At 35.9% G+C, this 24115-nt stretch overlaps 1 protein-coding gene across 3 annotated transcripts in view; it reads left to right on the top strand.

Moving 5' to 3' along the window:
- Nucleotides 1-496: 496 nt before the first annotated feature.
- LOC121736076 (cysteine sulfinic acid decarboxylase) overlaps nucleotides 497-24115 on the top strand; it is a 77161-nt gene continuing 53542 nt past the window's right edge. For all 3 annotated transcript variants that reach the window (XM_042127131.1, XM_042127130.1, XM_042127132.1), the window contains exons 1-5: nucleotides 497-1055; nucleotides 1699-1871; nucleotides 2302-2397; nucleotides 9778-9869; nucleotides 19697-19806. In XM_042127131.1, coding sequence (XP_041983065.1) covers nucleotides 888-1055; nucleotides 1699-1871; nucleotides 2302-2397; nucleotides 9778-9869; nucleotides 19697-19806 — 639 coding nt within the window. In that variant the 5' untranslated portion in view covers nucleotides 497-887. The remainder of the gene's footprint in view (nucleotides 1056-1698; nucleotides 1872-2301; nucleotides 2398-9777; nucleotides 9870-19696; nucleotides 19807-24115) is intronic.

Below are 24115 nucleotides of genomic sequence, written 5' to 3'. Positions count from 1 at the left end.
GCTTTTACGCCGCCGCCGCGCCGGCGGCAGCATGGGTCGCCAACTCGCCACGTAAATGTCAGTAGAAAATGATACCTATATTCTATGTCATAAAGTAGCATTTTATTTGATTTTTTACCGGTCGCGGTCGCTCGCGGTATAGATCCGAAAGCCACCTTTAAGATGGAACTGCCGCACAAAGCACATGTCGCTATAGTCTTTTGAGTCGTGCCAGCTAACAGGAAGCTGACAGATTATTATATTTGTTGTCATTGTATGTAATGAAAAAAAGAAAGATTGAAGTATTTAAAAACTGCCGGCCTGTTTGTTTGTTTGGCCTTTTGAAGGTGTATTTCAGCGTTTTGAGCGCTTAGTAGAACATACCGCAAGAAATTTTAAATATGTATTTTGATTTTTTGGGGAGTTTTTGTTGAAATTTAGTGGGTTTGAAGATGCTTTAGGGGGAAAACGTTTTGAATAGTTGGCAACACTGTCTCCATTCGTCATTTTTCTTGTTACAATATGGCCGCGTCAATAGTACTCTTTGCCGAATACAACAGCCGTGTCGTGTGAAACAAGGAATATTTATAGCAAATATTCATCTTTAATTTATTTGTTGTGATAAAGTGCAGTGCATTTGTGTTTGATAATAACCCCAGCGAGGAAAAACAGTCCATAAATTCGAATATAGTGAAAATCTTTTTTTTCTTTCGAATCGAGACGATGCTTGCCGACAGTAATAATATTTCTAATGAGTCCGAGGGTGGAAATAAATATAACAACAATGATAGTGCTAAAGAATGTGCGGAATAAACAGTGATTGAGTGTCGTCGACGAAATTTTTGTCATTAGCTAGATATCGCTTTTAAGTTTTCGGGCCCGCATCTTGATTAAAAAGGAAGATAATCATGAGTAATTGGGCGAGGCGGATGCACAGACGGGCGGCCACTTTAAGTAATGTAGTTACTTCTTGCGGCCACCCGAATTCGCTTCCTTACCCCAGGAGACTGGAAAAAGTGAAGTTTGGTGTTCCCTTACATGAAGTGTGTAAAGACGATATTCCCGGACCTCTACTTGTTAGTATACCGTTCTATATTCATATAATCCTAAGAGGTTTTCCCATTTTAAATGTATGTTCCTATTTATTAAATATATTTTTACGATAGTAAAAAGTGTTGCTTGCTTAGGAATTATTTAGCTTCACATCATCAATTACCTTTACAGAAGGTCTAGTAGAGTGTAGACACGCAACTTTTTTTTATGATATTAATATGATAAATAAAAATATATAGATACTTAAATAAAACTCAATATTTTTTTATTTTAGATAATTTATCATTATCTAAAACAAAAAAATATTGAGTTAAACTCACTGTTGAAACAATTTTTTTGCATGAATGCTGTGATACCTACGGATAGCTTACATTGAATTGAAAATTAATAAAATTGAAATGAAATTGAATATTAATATTGATCAAATATTTGACATTCTATTATATCATAGTACTTTGAGTCCTGGAAAGATATATAGGATAGTTTTTATCATGCCAAATGTGTGCTTTCCTTGTGTGCTTGCAAATAAAGTAACCAAAAATTGTTAAAATCTTTACGAATTAGAATTTATGGCCACTGCATTCTATTTAATAAAATCTTGTCGTGAAAAAATTAAATGTCCCCTATTTTTTGTTTGCCTTTGTCTGATCAAAGTTATCCTCATAGGTGCTGATATTGAAGCTAAACAAAGAAGCGCCTCTACGTCGAGATGTTTTCCGAGCTCCCGGACACCAGGGGGCCATGAAGAAGCTGATACACTTCCTGCAGACGGGCAGACTTGTGAACGTAGACAACTACTCCGTGTACACTATTGCTAGTGTGCTGAAGAAATTTCTTAGGTATGTAGTATTTAAAGTTTATAAAGTGTTCAGGCTTCACAATCCCAATCCAATGTTAGCTCAAAAGTCAAAATACAGTAAAATGTAGCCTACTCAATGGTTTACTCCTATAGACCATACCATGTTTGCTAAATTAAAGTATAATTAAACTTTTTAATCGGGACTTAACGCGACTTATTTAAGTAGTAATGCTACTACGAGTACATACTTTTCGAAACGTCGAGAAAAAGTATGTACTCGTAGTAGCATTACTACTTAAATAAGTCGCGTTAAGTCCCGATTAAAAAGTTTAATTATAATGCAATGCGAAAGTTTAATATGTTAAATTAAAGTATGTTCACATGATCAAAATAAATTTTTAGAGATTAGAAATACAGCAGGTATTATGTTGTATTTTTGACCTAAACACAAGCTACCCCTACTTCTGTAGGAAAATCCCCGGTGGTGTGTTCGGACGGGAAGGGGAGATGCAACTGTTCACTGCGGTCGAGCTACCGCCTAACAAGCAGATTGAAGCCATAAAAAGGTGAGGAGCATCATTTTTTTATTTATTAATTCCAAGGGTCAACACAACATTAGATTGAGACGTCAAAATAAACTCTGCTGTGGTTTTTTTTGCGATACGACAACGCCGCAACGCAGTTGTTGTGGCTTGGCCCTTTAATACCCTTTACATAGTATGACTATGATTCATATTATCATACTAAACTCACATAAAAATGTATGAGCTATGACTTCACCCTTTTGCAAGGCAACTTTTTTTTATTTTATGAAATAAGGGGGCAAACGAGCAAACGGGTCACCTGATGGAAAGCAACTTCCGTCGCCCATGGACACTCGCATCATCAGAAGAGCTGCAAGTGCGTTGCCGGCCTTTTAATAGGGAATAGGGTAATAGGGGAGGGTAGGGAAGAGAATAGAGTAGGGGATTGGGCCTCCGGTAAACTCACTCACTCGGCGAAACACAGCGCAAGCGCTGTTTCACGCCGGACTTCTGTGAGAACGTGGTATTTCTCCGGTCGAGCCGGCCCATTCGTGCCAAAGCATGGCTCTTCCACGTATAACTGCACCATAACTATCAATTGCTTAGTTTAAATGACTTGTTGTGTAAATATAATTTAGTAAAACCTCATTGTAATGTCCTTAATACATGCTGGTATACTATTTTCGTCAAGGTAATAATTAAATATATATATTTTTTTGTTTTTAATAAATAATTGCTAGTTAATTAATTTTAATCTTGAATATAAGACTGCTATCACAAATTAAAATAGTTAACACTTTTTTGAGTGGTTTGTAAGTGCTTGTAAGATAATGTTTTAAATCTTGTTTATGGGTTTTAAGTGCAACAGTAGATTACACAGTTTTACGGTTTAGTATCATGTGAATAAAGAGACTAGCTGTTCCCGTTTCTCCTAGCATAAATAACTACTATTCCAGTGGGCTCTAATATTTCCGTAAAAGTAGTCAGCAGAGGCCTGCGGTTTTGAAGGGTGTCAATCAAAAAATCAAATATCTACTAATAACATACAGGCTACTAAAGCTAATTAAATTATTTTGTTGTATGAGAGCCCCCCTAAAATATTTAATTTATTTTGTTTTTAGTATTTATTGTTATAGCGGCAATAGAAATACATAATCTCTGAAAATTTCAACTCTCTCGCTATTATCGTTCTTGAGTTTCAGCCTGGAGACAGACAGACGGACATACAGAAGGACAGAGAGACGGACAGACAGACGAACAAACAGACGGACAGACAGATGGACAGACAGACGGTCAGGAAAAAACACACTTTTGAAAATCGGTCAATTTTAGAAGCTCATAGCGAGGCAATGATTGGAGATAGATACAAAGTATAAAGGACGAAATTGTCGAGAATTTAATTAGCTTTTATTATGTAGTAGAAGAGAATTTCGTACGAAGCACCGTTTTTGATGAGTAAGCAAAAAACCAAGAAACGGGACCTTCTTTGCCCCCCCCCCCCCCCCCCCCCCCCCCTCCCTCGGGCTCACCTCGGAGGGGTCAGGACTTTTAGTATGTTTATCTCCTAACTACTCTAAACAAAGTACCAACGTTAAAATTTCTGCTTTCGACTTTTCCAAGCAGACCCCATTTTCGGCATTCGTTTATTAGGCTAATACTGTACTCGGCGAAACATGGCGGTAGCGGTCATTGACTCCCTGTCAAAAACTTGTCATTTTCTATATACAGTTCGACAAGGCTTTATTAGAAAAGGGGAACTGTCAAACACATGTCAAATCAAAAATGACGTTTTTGTATGATAGAAGAGTTTAGTTCCTTTTCTCGCCACGTTCAAATAAAGCCTGTAACTGTAAACCGATTGACAATAAAATACAAGTTTTTTGACAGGGAGTCAATGACCGCCGAGTACAGCAGGGCTAAAATGGTCACATTTAGCAATTCCTCTCAATCAATTCAGCAAATGAATTGTCAAAACTGTCAAACTGACAAATGTCAAATCAGCACAAAAATACAGAAATGAATTGCAAGCAGAGTTGCATTTTGCGATTTTAGAAAAATGAATCATATTATGATTCATATCATGATTCTTCAAAGCGACCATTTTAGCCCCGCAGTATAGGATTGTCCAATTTTAAGGCTCAACTTGGTACTACTAGTATATATTCTGTGGCTCAACTCACTGGAGTAGAGTTAAAGCGTTGCGACTCGTCACGTTTTTTGCCGGCAGAATATTAATCAATCATCACTATTGTTTTATAATTTACGATTATGTATTTAAGTACCCGGTATGAAAGTATGGTAGCGCGGTTCGAGTCTGCCCCAGTGTGAATTGAGCCTAACATCTATCATACCGAATTTCATCGAAATCCGTTCAGTAGTTGCGGGAAAGGGTAACAGCTAATGCTAAGTACTCACATACGGTTTTGCTCGATCGAGCAATATTACGTCAAGCAAAACCCGCGGCTCCGGCTTTCGTCCACACATTCAGCATTGCTCGATAGTTTTAATCCAAATCGATACATTTAATTCCATTGAGCCGGCTCGATGCGAGCCTGCGAGCTGTGAGTTTTGCGGTCAACACAGTAATTGTTACTCGATTTGGAGTAAAACTATCGAGCAAAACCGTATGTGAGTACTTAGCATAACAAACATCAATTACAGTGAAAACACCATTACGTACAGTTAGCGCATCAGGCGCGCCGATACAAACAATTATACACGCCTTACTGAGTCGGTTAATTGTGTAATTACTTTGCACATCGGTTTTTTATATCAATGTTTGTAAAAAGATACACTATTCATTTCGTAGAAGATTATTGTTAAGAACTCTAGACTGTATACCAGAGGTTCCCAAACTTATTTTGTCTACGGCCCACTTTAATTACAAATTATATTTTAGCACCCCCATTGTTTCAATTTCAAATGCATCCTGATGAAATAAATCACCCCCCAAGCCTCTACACAACGCCACCATTTTTTTCTGGGTCCCACACCGTCCCCCTTAGATCTTCAGCGCCCACAAGGGGGCGTTATCGCCCACTTTTGGGAAAGGCTGCTCTAGACACTAGAGAAATCTTTAACATATTTTATGAAATATGTAACTACATAATACATTTTGTGCAAAAATATATAGAGTCCGGTCGTTGGTTAGAAAGAAATTATTAAGGAGCTGATTGTCTCTTTCATCAAAATATTGCCAGTATACTATAGACTTGTATACAGTATAACGTAATAAACGTATGCGTCGTGCGTGGAAAAGTAATACCAGTGTTTTCATGTGCGAGTAAAAAAGATCAGCAAAAGGTCAATGGCCGAATTTCTCTGTTCTGTCACCAAATTATAGGTTCATTGTTCAACAACTTTGTTTCACCGAAATTCGTTTATCGTGCGGGAATCGTAATTTTTTCTAGAATCTAGATTCTAAACTATCCCGGAACTTAAGCTTTTTGCGGTTTATAGGTGTAGACTTGTAGAGGTAACAGACAAATTAATTTAAATAGTATTAGGGCCTGTTTCACCACTTCGTGATAAAGTGCCGCATAGGCTATCCACAACTTTTTTGACAGATTCTCCATACTCTATCTGTCAATTTAAGTGGTGGATAGCCTATCCGGCACTTATCAGGAAGTGGTGAAACAGGTTTACACAGTACCTCTTAGCTCAGTCAATTGATTCTCCTACACAATAAGACGTTTTCGATAGGAAAATGAGATTATGCACCGGATACTTACAGTGCAACGCACAATGGCCAACGTCATACAACTTGTTATGGCTTCACAATACATGACACCTTGTATGTGCACTCGAATTGTTAAAGAATGTACACTATAAACCACTATAACACTTTGGATAGAGTCGGCCTTTCTGTCAGTCTCGACTCTCGACATACTGATGAACATGTAGCAACAAAAATTGACTCTTTTTTTTTTTAATGTGCGGACCGCGGAGGTCATTTTATTTCTTAAAACGGACCCCGAGCGTAACTAATCTGTGATCCCTGCTATAGTACCTATTTATCGATACTCGATACCGACTACGTAAATATTTAGTATGGCGTTTTAGTCCCGCAAGTGACCGCTAGAGGCACTGTACAATTTGCCATACTAAAAATTTACGGTAGTCGGTATCGAGTATCGAAAAATAGCTTTAAACTCATGGTAGAGCTACAGAACTGAATATAGTATGGAGATAATTTGAGTCCCGGGAAAAGGAAATAGGATACCTTTTTATCCCGGCAATGAATTTTTGCGATATAAAAAAGTTACAAGCTACCGAATTCTAAAACAATACTCGTATTATAAATGCTAGTTCTTCCCCCAAGCAACTGATGAAAAGGGGAGCTATAAGCTATTTTAATCCACAATCCAAACAAGGATGTTTATTGTTAATGTAATTGTCATATTGTGTGCTATGTGCATATTGCGCAGGGTAAAGTGCAAGAGAATTGCTATTTAAATCCAACATTAATATCTATAGCTTGTATCCACTCTGGGTCCTATCAAATAGCCGAATAGCATTATCTTGAAACAATTAGGAATAATAGCGTGCGGAAAAAGTGATACCACATTTTTATTGTCTACTAGCGGCCCGCCCCGGCTTCGCACGGGTGGACATTGATTTTTAAATAATTTATTTTCAATCTTTATTTCTTAGTCAATCTTTATGTTAAGCAGAACATAAAAATGGTTTACACTAAACGTAATGAATTAATGAAGCACTATAATATTATTATCCCATCAATGAAGCGGCACCCGGCTGTCGCATAACTATTATATAAATCTATTGTGTCTGCGATTCCCATGATCGAGGTAATAATAATTAATATTTACGTGGACTCTCCGGGCGAGCACACCCGCGCGGCGCGCCTTGACGACGCCCAATTCGCAACGTGCAGCATCGCAATTTAATGTTATGGCGAAATTAAAATCGTAATATTTTAATTTCGCCATAACATTAAAACCAAACGTCCAATTTTAATCATTCAAAGACCAAATATTATCTAGGTACATTAACTGTACTTAGTAATGAAATAATTTATTTTGATAAGAATTAACGCCATGAGTAAAATAAAGGCATTTAAATGTAGTCCAAAAACATTTCAAGATTTTTTAATAAAAAAATGGTACAATATATGGTAAAACATAGATAGGTATAGAGTGTCGCGGACTTTTTTGTAGATATTTAAAAGATCTACAATTACTTAGAACATTTTATGGTTCTATCTTATATAGTTTAGGCAGCGTACGCGAAAAAAGTATTATTTCTGGTGGTTTTTTTACACCTTGCATCCGAAAATCTCAAATATCTTACGGAACCCTATTTTTTTCCAAAATAAAATTTAGCATATGTTCAGCAGAATTAATGTAGGATTCCAATGGTAAAAGAATCTTTCAAATCGGTCCAGTAGTTTCGGAGCCTATTCAAGACAAACAAACAATCAAATCTTTCCTCTTTATAATAGTAGTGTAGACTAGACGTTCCGTGCGGCTTCGCCCGAGTATATTAGATACGAGCTTTTGCCCGCGGCTTCGCTCGCGTTAAGAAGTATTATTATATACAAACTTTCATCCCCTATTTGGACCCCTTGGGGTTGGAATTTATCAAAATCCTTTCTTAGCGGATGCCTACGTCATAACATCTACCTTCATGCCAAATTTCAGCCCGATCCGTCCAGTGGTTTGGGCTGTGCGTTGATAGATCACTATGTCAATCAGTCAGTCAGTCACAGTAGTTCGTGAGATAAGCCCTTTCAAATAATTTCCCTTGGTATTTTCCACATTTTGCTCTATTTCTTAGCTCCTATTAGTTTTAGCGTGATAAAATATACCCTATAGCCTTCCTCGATAAATGGGCTATCTTACACTGAAATAATTTTTCAAATCGGACCAGTAGTTTCTGAGATTAGTGCGTTCAAACAAACAAACAACTCTTCCGCTTTATAATATTAGTATCGATAACTCGCAAATACTTTTTAAATACACCACACTAAAACGGGCATAACTGCTTTACATTTTCAAAGTAATTTGTGCTCTTGTCTTGTCGTTGGTTCGATTTTAGCAAAATTTAAATCGTAGTTTCATTCATAGTCATACAAAATTTCATTCAAATCGAGTTTCAAGGAAAATCATACTAGTTAAACCACATTACGACTTTATTATGCGATACAAAAAGCGTATTGTTTGATTAATATGGCAATAGATAAGCTATGTTGTGTCGCGGTCATTGACTCCGCTCTTATTGTTTTAATTTTCCTCTAATTGGGTCATACGTAATGGTGGGAACACGCGACGGACACATTGATTCTGCAAATCGCACATGACTTATTTTAGTATGGCCTACGCACAACTTTAGCATGGCAAAAATGGAAGGTAATGTTTGATTTTTAGGTCTCTTTGGTGGGGTGTGCGAACTCGCTATCGGCTGGAGGTGATCTCTCATTTGCGATGGATGGGCAATGGAAACTATGAAAAATGAGAATGATTCTCGTCAGCAACGACCCGTCTGATAACTGATTAGTGATTACTGATTACGAATACCGGGTTCGCTCGCCCCACCGAAAAGACCGCACTGACCTATAGGCCTACTACGAAACCGTTTTGAGACTCAAACAATCGGTTGAGAATGCCGCGTCCTGCTCTAACAACGTCATTTCACGATTGTTAGAGTAGGAGGCGGCATTCTCGATTACGATTGTTTGAGTCACAAAACGGTTTCGTGGTACGGCCTCTGCATCGCGCTTTCGAATTTTTCTCTGTACGGCGGTGCGACAGCTGAAAATTTAGTGGGTTCAGGCTTCAGCCTTCAGCCTAACCGGAGCTTACCACCTCGCTCGGTCAGAACTCGGAAGATCTTCCGTGGTGGCTACTGGCTCCCAATCACATCCCCACGTCTTAAATGTAGACGACTATTTTGCTTATTTTTTCTATCTGTAAAATGTACAAAATATGTAGGCTTTATTTTTTACTAAATGTATATTTAATTGCTTCCGATGACTAAGTTTTTAGCGCTCTAATGATTGGATTAATCATTTCGAATCTGGGAAACCTTTTTGCAAACAAAGGCAGAAACTGTTCTGATTTTAATTCATTGTTTTTAATTATGATAAAATCTTATTTATATCATGATCATTTGATGACTAACCCCAATCATACTTCCATACTAATATTATAAGTGCGAGAGTTTATCTGTCTGTCTGTCGTCCGTCCGTCTGTGTGTCTGTTACCTCTTCATGTCCAAACCGCTGAAACGATTTTTCTGAAATTTTGTGTGGAAATACTTTGAGTCCCGAGAAAGGACATAGGATACTTTTTATCGTAATTCGTAACTCTATTAAATACCAAATGTGTGCAAATACGAATACTAATATATTTTGTATTTAGGTTGGGGTGATCTGTCCGCTGACTGTCTGTTGTCTGTCCGCAGGCTGCTGCTGTCGCTGCCGGTGTGCACGCAGCGGCTGCTGGTGCTGCTGTTTGGTACCTTCCGGGTGATGGCCTCCAACGCAGACAAAGCCGGTAAGCATACTTTACAACCGTTTGCACAGATACGCGAATTCTGCTATTTTATACAACATCCCCTTACAGGCGAACGGCACCTGCCAACAGCGGATACAATAGGCTACTTGACCTCATTTTTTTCTTAATGCTAATCGCTTCATAATCATTCATTATTATAAAAAAGCTAATATTTTAATATTTTACACAGTAGAAACCCATAAAAATGTTAAATGAAAAATATGCCTTATAAATGGCGCCGAAAAGACTGTCCGCCATAGTGTGACGTCATACGTTTTGTATTTTAAGCTCTCTTTATTGAACGTTTTTTTATATGCTAAATGTACGCGTCTAAAAGTGCCCAAAAATGATAAAAGAATTAAATAAGAAATTAGAAATCATTTGTAATGTTGAAAACTTTTGGAGAAAAGTTTTGGCCAATTCATTTCCCGTCTACAATAAATGGAGATAATTTATAAAACTGATGTTTTATTTGAATTATTCAAGAAAATATATTTTACAAATCTTTCTAGGCTTATTTTTATTATTTATGTACAAATAAACTTACATAATATAACGAGCGCGATAAATAAAATATATTAAATTACGAATAGAATGACGTCACATCCAATTCGGAAGTACCGCAAAAGCGTTTTCGTCAGTACAAATCCTATTTTCATAAAATCATATTTTCAAATCGACTTTATTTATCAATCATAAGCTTTTATTTGATGATAAGGGTGAAATACGGTTTCCTAGGCCAAGTTCTACTAGAAATATGTATTTGTTCAATGAAATTGAATATAGGTCAAGTAGCCTATTGCAGCCGTCGCCACTTGCCGACGGCTGCAGTCGCTGCATATCGACGACAGTGGACAACGCTTGCAATTGTGGTGTGCCGCGTATATATTTTGATGGGCCCATCCATTTAACGTTGGCCTATGGGAGCTACGTCTTAGGCTCATAGCATATTATAGACTGCTTTATAAACTTAGCTAGTGAACGTTCCGCGCGGCTTCGCCCGCGTAAATTAGATATTTCACAGACAAATGATTTCACAAAAAATAGTATATAATCCTTCACGTGGTCTACTTCTTATCTGTGCCAAATAACAGAAAAAATGCTCCAGTAGTCCGTGAGATCAGCCCTTTCAAATGATTTCCTCCGTTTTTTCCACATTTTCCTCTATTTCTTCGCTCTTATTAGTCTTAGCGTGATAAAATAATAAGTAAAGCATATAGCCTTCCTCAATAAATGGGTTATCTAACACTGAAAGAATTTTTCAAATCGGACCAGTAGTACCTGCGATAAGCGCGTTCAAACAAACAAACTCTTCCGCTTTATAATATTAGTAGTAGTTAGTATTTTATCGCAGATATTTGATGCGAATTCGCAGTTATGTGTGGGAGCCCTTTCAAACATCATAGCTCTCTGTTACTGACATTTACACTTTGAAGAGTTTACTTCTAAGTTCTATTGCGGTTCTATTGGCGACCATACATAGAGCAACATGTCGCAATCGCGATGTTTGAAGGACTCTCTATCTCTAGGGAAAATGAGTGTAATGCGTGAGGAAAATGTCATAATATTTTGCAATTATGCATCATAATGTTGGTACTAGGTATTGTTATTGTTCTATTGGCGATCGGCCTACTTAACCAATTAATGATAAACCTGGGGCCTTACTCCCGAAACTGATATCGATATCGATTTTCGATTTCAACGGTTTTTGACACTTTAGACATCTAAAATAGCGCTATTTTAGATGTCTAAAGTGTCAAAAACCGTTGAAATCGAAAATCAAAATCGATATCAGTTTCGGGAGTAAGGCACCTGGTTTTCCAATCCTAACTAAAGGCTTTAATTCTACATATTTTGAGTGTGTACTGGTAAGTGTGTACCTAAAATAGGTACTGACAAATCAGAGATGGGTAACTTTTCGCGGCAATACTACAAAAAATATTACTGAAAATTCGCTGACTTTCCGTCCGTATGACTGTCACCAGCCCGTATCACAAGAACCGCGATAGGTGGGCGATGACTAGACAGTTAAAAATTTTACGAATTAATTATATTGTGTTTCGAACAACAAGTACTAAAAAGTAAAAACGAAATAAAATATTTTAGGAGGCTCCCATACAACAAACGCGATTACCCTTTTTTGCTTTATATCAATTAATGGTACCGAACCCTTCGTGCGTGAGTCCGACTCACACTTGGCCGATTTTTAGATATACATAGTTATTAGATAACACAATAATTAATCTATACTATAATATTATAATTCTGCAGAGTTTGTTAGTTTGTTTGTTTGTTTGTATGTTTGAACGCGCTAATCTCAGGAACTATTGGTCAGATTTGAAACATTCTTTCAGTATTAGATAGCCCATTTATCGAGGAAGGCTATAGGCTATATTTTATCACGCTAAGACTAATAGAAACGAAGAAATAGAGGAAAATGTGGAAAAAACGGGGGTAAATTATTTGAAAGGGCTTATTTGAACGCGCTAATCTCAGGAACTACTGGTCCGATTTGAAAAATTTTTTCAGTGTTAGATAGCCCGTTGATCGAGGAAGGCTATAGGTTATTTTTTATCACGCTAAGACTAATAGAAGCGAAGAAATAGTGGAAAATGTGGAAAAAACGGCGGAAATTATATGAAAGGGCTTATTTGAACGCGCTAATCTCAGGAACTACTGGTCCGATTTAAAAAAAATCTTTCAGTGTTAGATAGCCCATTTGTTGAGGAAGGTTATAGGCTATATTTTATCACGCTAAGACTAATAAGAGCGAAGAAATAGAGGAAAGTATGGAAAAAAACGGGTGGAAATTATTTGAAAGGGCTTATTTGAACGCGCTAATCTCAGGAACTACTGGTCCGATTTGAAAAATTCTTTCAGTGTTAGATAGCCTATTTATAGACTAATAGGAGCGAAGAAATAGAGGAAAATGTGGAAAAAACGGAGGAAATTATATGAAATTGCTTATTATCTTAAGATTCTTATGAACTACTGGAGCAATTTTTATGTTATTTGGCAAACATGAAGAATAGACCACGTGAAGGGACATAGGCTATTTTTTTTCGGAAAAATGTACGGTTGCGTGAAATTCCTAAATTACGTAAGCGAAGCCGCGCGGAACATCTATATATAATAAAATAGTAGGAAAGTCAATGCTGTACATTGAATATTTTTGTACAATATATAATACTTGGCACGTGATCTACTATACTAACGCGGACGAAGTAGCGGGTAACAGCTAGTAACATTATAGTAATGCATTGTAACAAACCTGCCATCAAATAAATCAATAGCATGCTGGCGACGAATACGCCAATTTCGACACCATTCAGAGCCGAAAATAATTAGTATAATAAGGCAATTACTGGCGCGTGTGGGCGCAAGGTTTGTCGGTCATTCGCAGACAGGGGCGTAGCTAAGGCAAATGGAGGAGGCCCCTAAATGCCTACCCTACGTTTTGAATTTCAGAAAAAATTGCCTAAATACGGATTCCCTAAAATCTGAGGGCCATTTTTCTAAAATAAAAAAAGAGATACGTATCATTCTGTTTGGTTTTAACTATATTATAATAGGCGCTGGAACCTGCACAAACCATATTGTAATTTCCAAAGTTTTTCCAGACCTTCAGGGCGTTATCGCTCACTTTGGGAAAGGCTGATATACAATTTTGAGATGAAACGAAATATTGATGCCCACTGTCATCCTAGCTACGCCACTGCAAGAATGAATTTAGAGTAGGCTAGATTTAATAGTTTAGTAATGGCGTAATGGCGTTATCTAGGTACAATATGAAAATTGCTATACTTATCAAAATAAAAAATTAACAGCCTTTACATGCTGAAATATATTTTTGGCTTTTTGTAAATGTCTACAAACCTTTGATGAATAGCGGCAAGTCGGCAACGCATGCATAGCGTGCGCTTCGCTCGGCTCCGCCCGCAAAAACGAAAAATTCCACGGGGACCGTACATTTTCCGGCAAAAAAGTAACCTTTGTCCCTTCCCCGTGGTCTACTCTAACGACGACGACGACGAAATTACATAAAAATCGGTCCAGTAGTACGTGAGATAAGCGAGTTCAAACAAAAGAACCTTCAGCTTTATAAAATCGAGTAGGCATAGAATATAGATAAGCGACGCGCTAGTTCAGAAAACAATATTATACTCTACTCAAGACTCTACTTTTCCACCTGTGGATGTGCTTCACAAATTAATTACATACATCCATATTCCACACTTATATTGAAATGCGAAATTGTGTCTGTTTGTCTGTCTATTACCCGTTCACGCCCAAACCTACCCTCCCCTATTACCCTATTCCCTCTTAAAAGGTCGGCAACGCACTGCAGCTCTTCTGATGCTGCGAGTGTCAATGGGCGACGGAAGTTGCCTTCCATCAGGTGACCCGTTTGCTCGTTTGCCCCCTTATTTAATAATAAAATAAAAAAAAACCGCTGAACCGATTTTGCTGAATTTTAGTATGGCGATATTTTGTATCCCGGAAAAATGGAAAATTTCGCGCGATTAAAAAAAGGCGCAAGGGAGCTCGAGGCATCAATTAATATTTTATAAACGACATTTAATGAGTAGGTATGTTCATACTTCAAAATGATGCCAGAGTCCAGAGATCATTGAGACGCAGTAATCAGAGCGTTAAGTACATAATTGCCGATTTCCATATAAAGTAATAATTTGCCTTTGTTGATGGTTGTATGATGTATCGCGGTCAGATGCGCACGCGCTCGCTATGAAAGCGAAAACTCGGTAACTCTGTAATATCATGTTGGATTAAAATGCATACTACATAATACTTACGTGTTTGTTTGTTTAAATAAGCTTCAAAAATGCTGGATCGTTTTTGATGTAGACGGAGCTTAGACTGTAGACATCTACACATTACCTCCTTTTTTGAAGTCGGTTAATACTTAATAAGTATATTATAGCTATTTTATTTATTTGAAATTTTTAATTACTACATATTTAATATTCTTCGCAGGAAAATTTAGGCACCATGACAATTCTCATGGTGCCTAAATTTTCTGAATCTTGCACGTTCCAAAGACTAAAAGGTTTTTTCCTTGTAAAGCAGATTTTGACAATTTTACATTAGCTTCTTTCGATATTATAGGAGTAAATATTATTTCATTTTATGAATTTAATTTTACAAAATTCATATTATGTTATATTTTATGAAGGGTGTTCTTTCATTGTACACTGTAAAAGGTACAACAGAGTTATTCTTTGATTCACTTATATGGGAGGTACCCATTCATAACTTCATTGACGTGGTAGAGACATGGAGGGAACAATAATGATGTTACTCATGATTTAATAAGACCTAGAATTTAGATTCATCAGCGTCACTATATGAAACAGTGCCAGTATTGTAGCCATTCTAGGCTATAATATACTAAGCAAAATATGCAAAAGATGTAGATACTAGAAGTAAGACTTAACCCATCAATCCCTAAGCGGCAGCCAGCCGCCTGCTGCATAACAATTGAAAATCTATTGTGTCTGCACTCTGCGATACCCACGATGGTGGTGCTACATGACATATTTATTTTTCAATAGGGAAATTATTACGCAAAGGTTGAAGCAGAGGGCGCTAGCACATACATAATAATAATAATCTTTATTTCTTATAAACAATTACATTAGTAAGATACAAGATTAAAGTCACCTAGTAGGCCTTGGCCTGTGTCAGGTAACAACGCTCTTCCATACCTAAAAAACCGTAGAAATCACTTATTAATTATTTATAAACAGACTACTTAATACTTATACATATCAGATATTGACAGAAACGTCAGACGACGAACAAAACTTTTTGCTTACTGTCTATGCTGTTGCTGCATCTAGCGTAAAAGCATTGCAGTAATATGTCCTCTTTCTATTTGTTACTTTGTCTTGTCTCTCGTAGAAAGAAACCCATGCTTTAAATGGTGGCCATGCCGTACAGCTTTTTCGAAAGCGTTGCTATTGCATTTTAATGCTACTTTATTAAAGTATTTTTCTAGTAGCATCAAAATCGATTCAGTGGTTTACGCGTGACGAGATAACGGACACACAGACAGACAGACAGACAGACCGACAGGCTTTCGTAAATTAGTATGGATAGGGCAAAGTTCAGATGTGAATGTATACACCCTAACCTCAAATTAGGCATAATACGGAGGTCGGTGTTTCGGTGGACAACACGGAAAGATGTAAAGTTTCCAGTCAATTAGACGCTAGCTCAATGTGCCGGAAGCGTGCCCGATGGTGCGTGCGCGCATGCAACCGTTCACAGCTATTTTACCCATGACGGGACCTTGGGTTAACTACATAAGAATCATTTTTAAACATCAATTAAAGGTTTAGACCACCGAATACGAAACGCATATAAATCTGGCGCGGGATCTCTAGTATCTACTCTTTTTTTTATAAAATAAGGGGGCAAACGAGCAAGGGTCGACGAGGGTCACCTGATGGAAAGCAAGGGTTATTTTCTGGGCTCCGCTTTTGACAATTTAAACTTCATATGACGGGACAACGTACGTCGGGCCCGCTAATATAAAATGTTATCAAATTAGCCAACTGGTCGTGTTACATTTTTGCTCGCCATGTTGGGAATAGTATGCTTCCGGTTATTGTTCGATTTGTCCGACGCAACATTGTAAATGACACCGCCATTGATATGTGACAATGGTGGAAATATGCATATAGTTTCACTAGGGTTCCTTGGACAATAGTTGTATAATGGAGAAACAATCATCCATTCTTCAAGTACTACATTTACTCCTTTGGCTATCACGAAAAAAGTAACCACAACTAGGATAGAGATGTTGGGGTGGGCACCAATTTTCATGTATAAATAATCGGCCAAGTGCGAGTCGGACTCGCGCACGAAGGGTTTCGTACCGGTATAGAGCGAAAGTAGACAAAAAAATGTGTTTTTTGTAAGGGACTATATATTTACTTTAATTTAATTTTCTTATTAATTATTAAAGTAACAATATAATTAAGTTTTTTGTGAAAAATGTAAGTGCCTAGCTGTTACCATTATTGATTACAAGCTAAAAACGCCAAAAAATCACGTTTCTTGTATGGGAGCCCCCCTTAAATATTAACTTTATTTTATTTTTAGTAATTCTTGTTATAGCTGCAACAGATATAGGTACACTTGTGAAAATTTCAGAAGTCTGGCTATAGCCGTTCTTGAGTTACAGCCTGGAGACAGACAGACAGACAGACGGACAGACAACGAAGTCTTAGTAATAGGTCCCCGTTGTTACCCTAAAAAGAAGAGACGGAGAAAAAGGAAAGAATAGATTGATGTATCTAAATTTTATTCCGAGCGAGATTCTGTCTATTTAAGCGAGTATCCAGGGAGTAATTCTTTGTTCTTATGGTGCTCCCACACTGCCGTTAGAAAATGTTTAGTAACGTTAGTAAACATTTGTTAGCAAACATTTAATCACAAATGTTAAAAAATGTTAAAAATAAATATGTTAGAAAATATTTAGTAAACGTAAGTTAACAAATTATAACAAAACAATATAAAACATGCGTAACCTTTTATAAAGGTGACGACGGGGTATGCGGTGACCTCTTGGGTGAGCCAATACCAGATTTAAACGTTAGTACCTGGATGACCGAGCTTTGCTCGGTATAGCAAACACTCATTGACTTCGTGTTACTTAACAACGCCATCTGCTGGAATAGCTTTAGCTGTTGTTGTGTCGTTAAAACAATTAGTTGCCAACAAAATAGTATTATTATTCGCCAATAGATGTCAGGAAGAGTCATATTTTTCAGTTTATCGATTATCGATAAAACACGAATAAAAAGACATTTTCTGAAAATGATTCCTAGCTAGATCGATTAATCGCCCCCCAAACCCCCTATATACTAAATTTCATGAAAATCGTTGGAGCCGATTCCGAGATTCCATATATATATATATATATATATATATATATATATATATATATATATATATATATATATATATATATATATATATATATATATATATATATATATATATATATATATATATATATATATATATATATATATATATACTAATATTATAAATGCGAAAGTATCTCTGTCTGTCTGTTGTCTGTCTCGCTTTCACGCCAAAACTACCGAACCGATTGTAATGAAATTTTGTATACAGATAGTCTAAAGCCTGAGAAAGGACGTAGGCTACTTTTTTACTGGAAACAAGGGTTGTAAGGGGGTGAAAATACGAAAATTTGTTCAAATTAAGTTAGTTCCAAAAATTCATACTAGATGGCGCCGTGCGTCTCTTACATCGCGCTAACGCTTGCCCAACATCTTTCTATAAGAGGTGGTATCATCATACGTTCGAGTTTCGATTGTTATTAATTGTTTTTTACGTTATTCAGTAAGTCAGTACTTTATATTATATACAGTGACGTAACCTTAATGATAAATAGTTTATGGGTAAAGTTGTGTAGGTAATTGGGGGGCTAAATAAGCTTTAAAATTTGGCATAAAATATAAAGTTTAATTTTAAAAATGAAATATTATGTGCACACTGCACAGCTGTTTTGATTTAAGGGGTACCAGGGTTTTTTTTATAAAAGCTTTTGACACCAATTTTGTTGACATCGCGCGCTATTAACTGAAGTCCACGCGGACGAAGTCGCGGGCAACAGCTAGTATATATATATATATATATATATATATATATATATATATATATATATATATTAGAATATATATATATAATATATATATATATATATATATATTAGAAAAAATTTCTAACATATATATATATATATATATATATATATATATATATATATATATATATATATATATATATATATATATATATGTTAGAAAATATATTTTACAAACATTTTGTAACGGCAGTGTGGGAGCACTATTACTGATATATCAGTAAGATACACGCAACACAAGACATATTACATGTAAAGTCATAATATATCGGTATTGCGGCGCGCTGTAAAATGAGTGAATGCACCGCTGGCTTTGTACCCCCATTAGGTGGTATTATTGGAGCAGAACATCTCACTAGCGAGCACATGACGACATGGAAATGTCACCTTGGGTTCGCTCTACATGGTACAACTTTTTGAGGGTTACTTACCTATGTATTGTGACTGTTTTTAGTAAGTCTTTTCAAGTTGGCTGATGATGGAAGACATAATCGTCTTGAAATTAAAAATGTGAAGAGCCGTCTTATGATTTCAGCTAGTAGTTGTGAAGGTTACCGTGACCTTAATAGGCTGTGTTAATAGGGATCAAAAATTTTGGAAATTTTTGGAAGTATTACTAGTTCGGTTCTTTTTAAATGGGACACGAAATAAGTCAGTCGAAGTAAGGTTGCCATAAGTCAACTGTCAGTCAATGAAGTATTCCATAATCCACATAATATTATTGCTCATTGAAAAGTAACGTGCATTCGCATGCACACCTAGCATGCTGACTTCAAATTTTACGGGCAAATGGTTCCACACATCACATGCGAACTGTAATGTAGCTAGCTTCTACTGGTGACTACTCTTTAAATTCCCTTAATAATCTAATTGAAGTCCAAAGGACATGCTATACCTATCGTCACATAAAATCACAGGCCCTGATTTACAATGCGTAATTCGACTCGTATTCGGAAACTTCATCGCGCGCCATCCAATAAACGCTCACCGCACTAGGCATTGACCAATGACCGCACGGTAAAATTTCCGTATTCCGTGTCGAACGGGAATCGTGAATCGCCCTGCAGAAGAATGTAGGAAGCAGAAACCTTACACCTCCCAATTAAGAATAATTCTTTTTCTTCAGGTACCGGTATGACATCAGAGGCGTTGGGCGTGTCGGTGGCTCCCTCCTTCTTCCACTCCTGCGTGTCGGACGGCAAGACAGCGACAATGGAGGACGTTCAGCGTTTCAAGGTCAGTTTCTATACCAATGACTTGGGTTTTGGGACAGGGGATGCTTAGTAGACCAGGGTAGAAGCCTTTAAAAATAATGAAATGTGAAAAAAATTTATAATAGAATGAAACCCATTAGAAAAGGAGGGAAATATGATAAAAATGAAAGGAAAAATAATTTACGGGCGATCTGAGGTTGGGAAGGGGATGGGGGTGAGTTTTTAAGGGTAAAAAACGGATTTTCTCGATTTCCGGCAAAACTAAAAGTCCTATCGAAAAAAGTCAAATGGAAAAGTTGTAGATAATAAAAAGATCTAAAACTTTTGTATTTACACTTTTTTCACATAACCTCAAAATTTATGTGAAAAATTCAAAAAACCAAGTTTTTGGTTTTTTATTTTTATCTTTTACAAAAATTATTTTTTTATAACGAAATTTTGTGAAAACTTACCTTTTTATGTCCCAAATACGCTGTAATTTATTTAATTAAAAATATTTATTTTTTCACCTTATTTTGAATTAATATCGAAAAAACACCCTAATTTTCAATCGAAAATTCACCCGTCAAAATATCAGCTTTTTTCAAAAAGTTGATGTGGTTTCTGTTCGTTGAAATCTCTACTTTCCGATGGTGAAAAAAAATATATATGTTACTATGGTAAATCTTCTCAGAAAACGCAAAAATTAAAAAAAAACTTGAATTTGAAAAATTTTTTTTAATTATTATAAATAATTTTGAGCTATTTATTAAAATTTAGACTTTAATTACTCGAAAAACGTTAGATTACAACAATAACAAAAAAATTGCAAATAAAAATATACTACTATAATTAACAAACAAATAAGTTAATTAAATTAATATTTAATAAGACATCTACAATATTTGGAGAAAGTTGTCTAATTTTCTTTAAATTATATGCGTAGATGCTTATTTATAACTATTTTGAGATAAATTATATATATACCTGAGTAGATATACCTGAGTGACCTACGAAAAATTGTAGCCCATCAAAAGGTATTTCGTGGAGAAGTGGGGAAGGGGCTAGGCGGGTCTGGGTCTTACTACATACATACCTACTATTATATACTATATATTTCGTAGCAGCTGTTACATTAAATGATATTTTAGTACAAGATAAAAAAATAATTATCTCCTTAATTTTGCACAAACATATTTAGTTAATCCCATGAAAAAAAATATATTTCAAAATCTATAAAAAATATATTTAAAATCTATAAAAAATATATAAAATATATATCGTAAATATATTTCTAATAAAACAAACTTTTGGCCGATTTTCATATATATTTTATACTTTTTTATAGATTTATAATATATTATTTATACATTTTGACATTGATTTCTTTAATTTTTTTTTTCATGGGAGTTTATTCACGATTAAATAGTGAAGACATTATTAATTCGATTTTGTCTTTTCAGATTATCAGTATGGATGAATCTGTTTGTATCATTTGCAATAAGGCAGATGATAAGCAAGTGTATGCAATAAAAAAAGCACTTTGAATCGTTTAGTGGTATCCAGCAAAAAAAGAATCGACAATAAATACAAAAAATGAGCTTTTATTCATCGAAGTTGTCAAAGTCAATATAATGACGAGACCGCAATAGCTACATTTTGTAGTTCAAGACAAAAAAAGCAAAGGAAGGAAAATAAGTAATTAAAGATGCTCTTGGATTTAATTTTGAATCTCATTGCTTTACGAGTATCTGCGGTGGATTTTTCGGTAATAAATCAAAAGAAAAAATTTCATGTGTTCAAAGCAGCGATACAAGAAATAATGTATTACAGTATATTAAAAAACAGAACACATTAAATGATTTTGATAAATGTAATTAGAATTAAATAAATCAACTTTTTAATTGAAACAAATTGCAGCAATCACATTTTTTAGATGAAATTATTTATAATAATTAAAAAAATTTTTTCGAATTCAAGTTTTTTTTTAATTTTTGCATTTTCTGAGAAGATTTACCATAGTAACATATATTTTTTTTTTACCATCGGAAAGTAGAGATTCCAACGAACAGAAACCACACCAACTTTTTGAAAAAAGCTGATATTTTGACGGGTGAATTTTCGATTGAAAATTAGGGTGTTTTTTCGATATTAATTCAAAATAAGGTGAAAAAATAAATATTTTTAATTAAATAAATTACAGCGTATTTGGGACATAAAAAGGTAAGTTTTCACAAAATTTCGTTATAAAAAAATAATTTTTGTAAAAGATAAAAATAAAAAACCAAAAACTTGGTTTTTTGAATTTTTCACATAAATTTTGAGGTTATGTGAAAAAAGTGTAAATACAAAAGTCTTAGATCTTTTTATTATCTACAACTTTTCCATTTGACTTTTTTCAATAGGACTTTTAGTTTTGCCGGAAATCGAGAAAAACCGTTTTTTACCCTTAAAAACTCACCCCCATCCCCTTCCCAACCTCAGATCGCCCGTAAATTATTTTTCCTTTCATTTTTATCATATTTCCCTCCTTTTCTAATGGGTTTCATCCTATTATGATTTTTTTTGGTTTTAAAAATTATCGACCCTGGACTATAGAGGCTATGTATCGTGCGATTAGTATAGTATTTCTAAGATTTCGATTGGAAGAAGGGTGTACCTACGTAACGACTGAATCTTAACAGTATTTTATTAACTCGAAATTGGTGGATTCGGACTTGTCGGCAGTCAGCACTCGGCAAATGTACCATAAACTATGTCCACAATCCACATTATGAGCTTTCGTCTACAAATTTTCGTCATTTTCTTTCGTTCTACTTGAATGCGTCAACGAACGCAACGCCAACATTGTCATTTTTTAAGTTTTGGATACGTTCGCTGTTGACTGCGCCGCTATAACGCATGCTCTTGTAGAACAGAAAAAGACACTGTGGACAAAGCTATACGACAATCATAGAAATTGATTCATAGTCTATGTTCTACCATCTGCCAATAAAATATCAATTTCGCTGAAGACGCAGAAAAGAGAGTAGAGACAAGTAATTTTATTATCTTGTACAGTTGTAAAGGAGGCTATTTTTACTATCTTTGATGCGATTATGCTTCTTACATCTTACATAACATTTACGTGTAATCATGGGGTTGGAATACCACCCTAAAGGCCTATTTCACCACTTCCTGATAAGTGCCGGATAGGCTATCCAGCACTTAACTCGACATATAGAGTATGGAGAATCTGTCGATAAGTTGTGGACATCTTATCCGGCACTTTATCAGGAAGTGGTGAAACAGGCCTAAATGCGACGACCGACGTGATGAGGCGATCAGCGATGCAATTTTAAATGACTCTTTCCAAACGGATCTTAATTTAATAGAAGATACACATTGAGTGCTGAAATTCGTTAGCGCGCGGAAACTACATTTATCCGCGACTTAAGGCGACGCCGCGTTAAAGTAAAAAACCGTGTTGGATATGTTTTAGATTGCAAAAAATGGTAAGGGCATAAGCGACAAAATGGTTTTTGTCGCGTAACTTAAAAACCATAGATACATTTCATATAAGCTATGGGCAAATTGAAGTGTATGCTTGAACCAATTTAAATGTACAAATTTTGGAAGCTTTAAATCACTCTCCTCTGTTGGCAAAATAGGAATCCCTTTTTTTACAGAGGTCTTTTTGATTGATTATTCTGTGTTATAAAAGTTGACCAATCGCTATGGGTAATTCAAAGACAAAGACATGATGAATACTGACAATAAACTTTAATTTCTTAGCTTTAGTCATTGCTGAGAAAAATCGATACCGCTACACCTAAATTATCAAGGCGTCGCCTTAGGCTGCGTTTCCACTGAAGCGGAGCGGAGCTTAGCGGTGCCGAATTGACTAATCACCATGCTCGAAATCTTCGCTGTCATTCCGCTAGAATAGCACGATTGGTCAATTCGGGCACCGTTTAGCTCCGCTCCGCTTCAGTGGAAACGCAGACATAAACAGCCCTATATGCTTTCCCGTCTTTCAAAGTAGCTCCATACAAAAATAATTTGAGTCGGTTCAGCCGTTAAGTGTGAAGAGGTAACAGACGGATACACTTTTCACGTTTATAATATTAGTATTGATTATTACGGTGATAAAGTTTCCTGGAGATGTTTCTTGTGCTAGGGCTACCACGCTCCAGAAATAGACCAGCCCGGATTTCAATTATCTAGGATAACGACTAGGTCGTCAGTCAGCGGTCATAAATCTAGATTCTAGATCGCCTGTAGACAGTTGTAATACTATTAATATAACGTCTTGTTTCATTTTAACCGAGTTTCGAAATGTGGGGGATTATGTTCACCTAAAATATAACAGA

Source organism: Aricia agestis, chromosome 18 (assembly GCF_905147365.1).
Source record: "Aricia agestis chromosome 18, ilAriAges1.1, whole genome shotgun sequence".
NCBI lineage: Eukaryota > Metazoa > Arthropoda > Insecta > Lepidoptera > Lycaenidae > Aricia > Aricia agestis.
The sequence above is the reverse complement of the archived record's forward strand: the minus strand, read 5'-3'. Positions and strand labels throughout refer to the sequence as shown.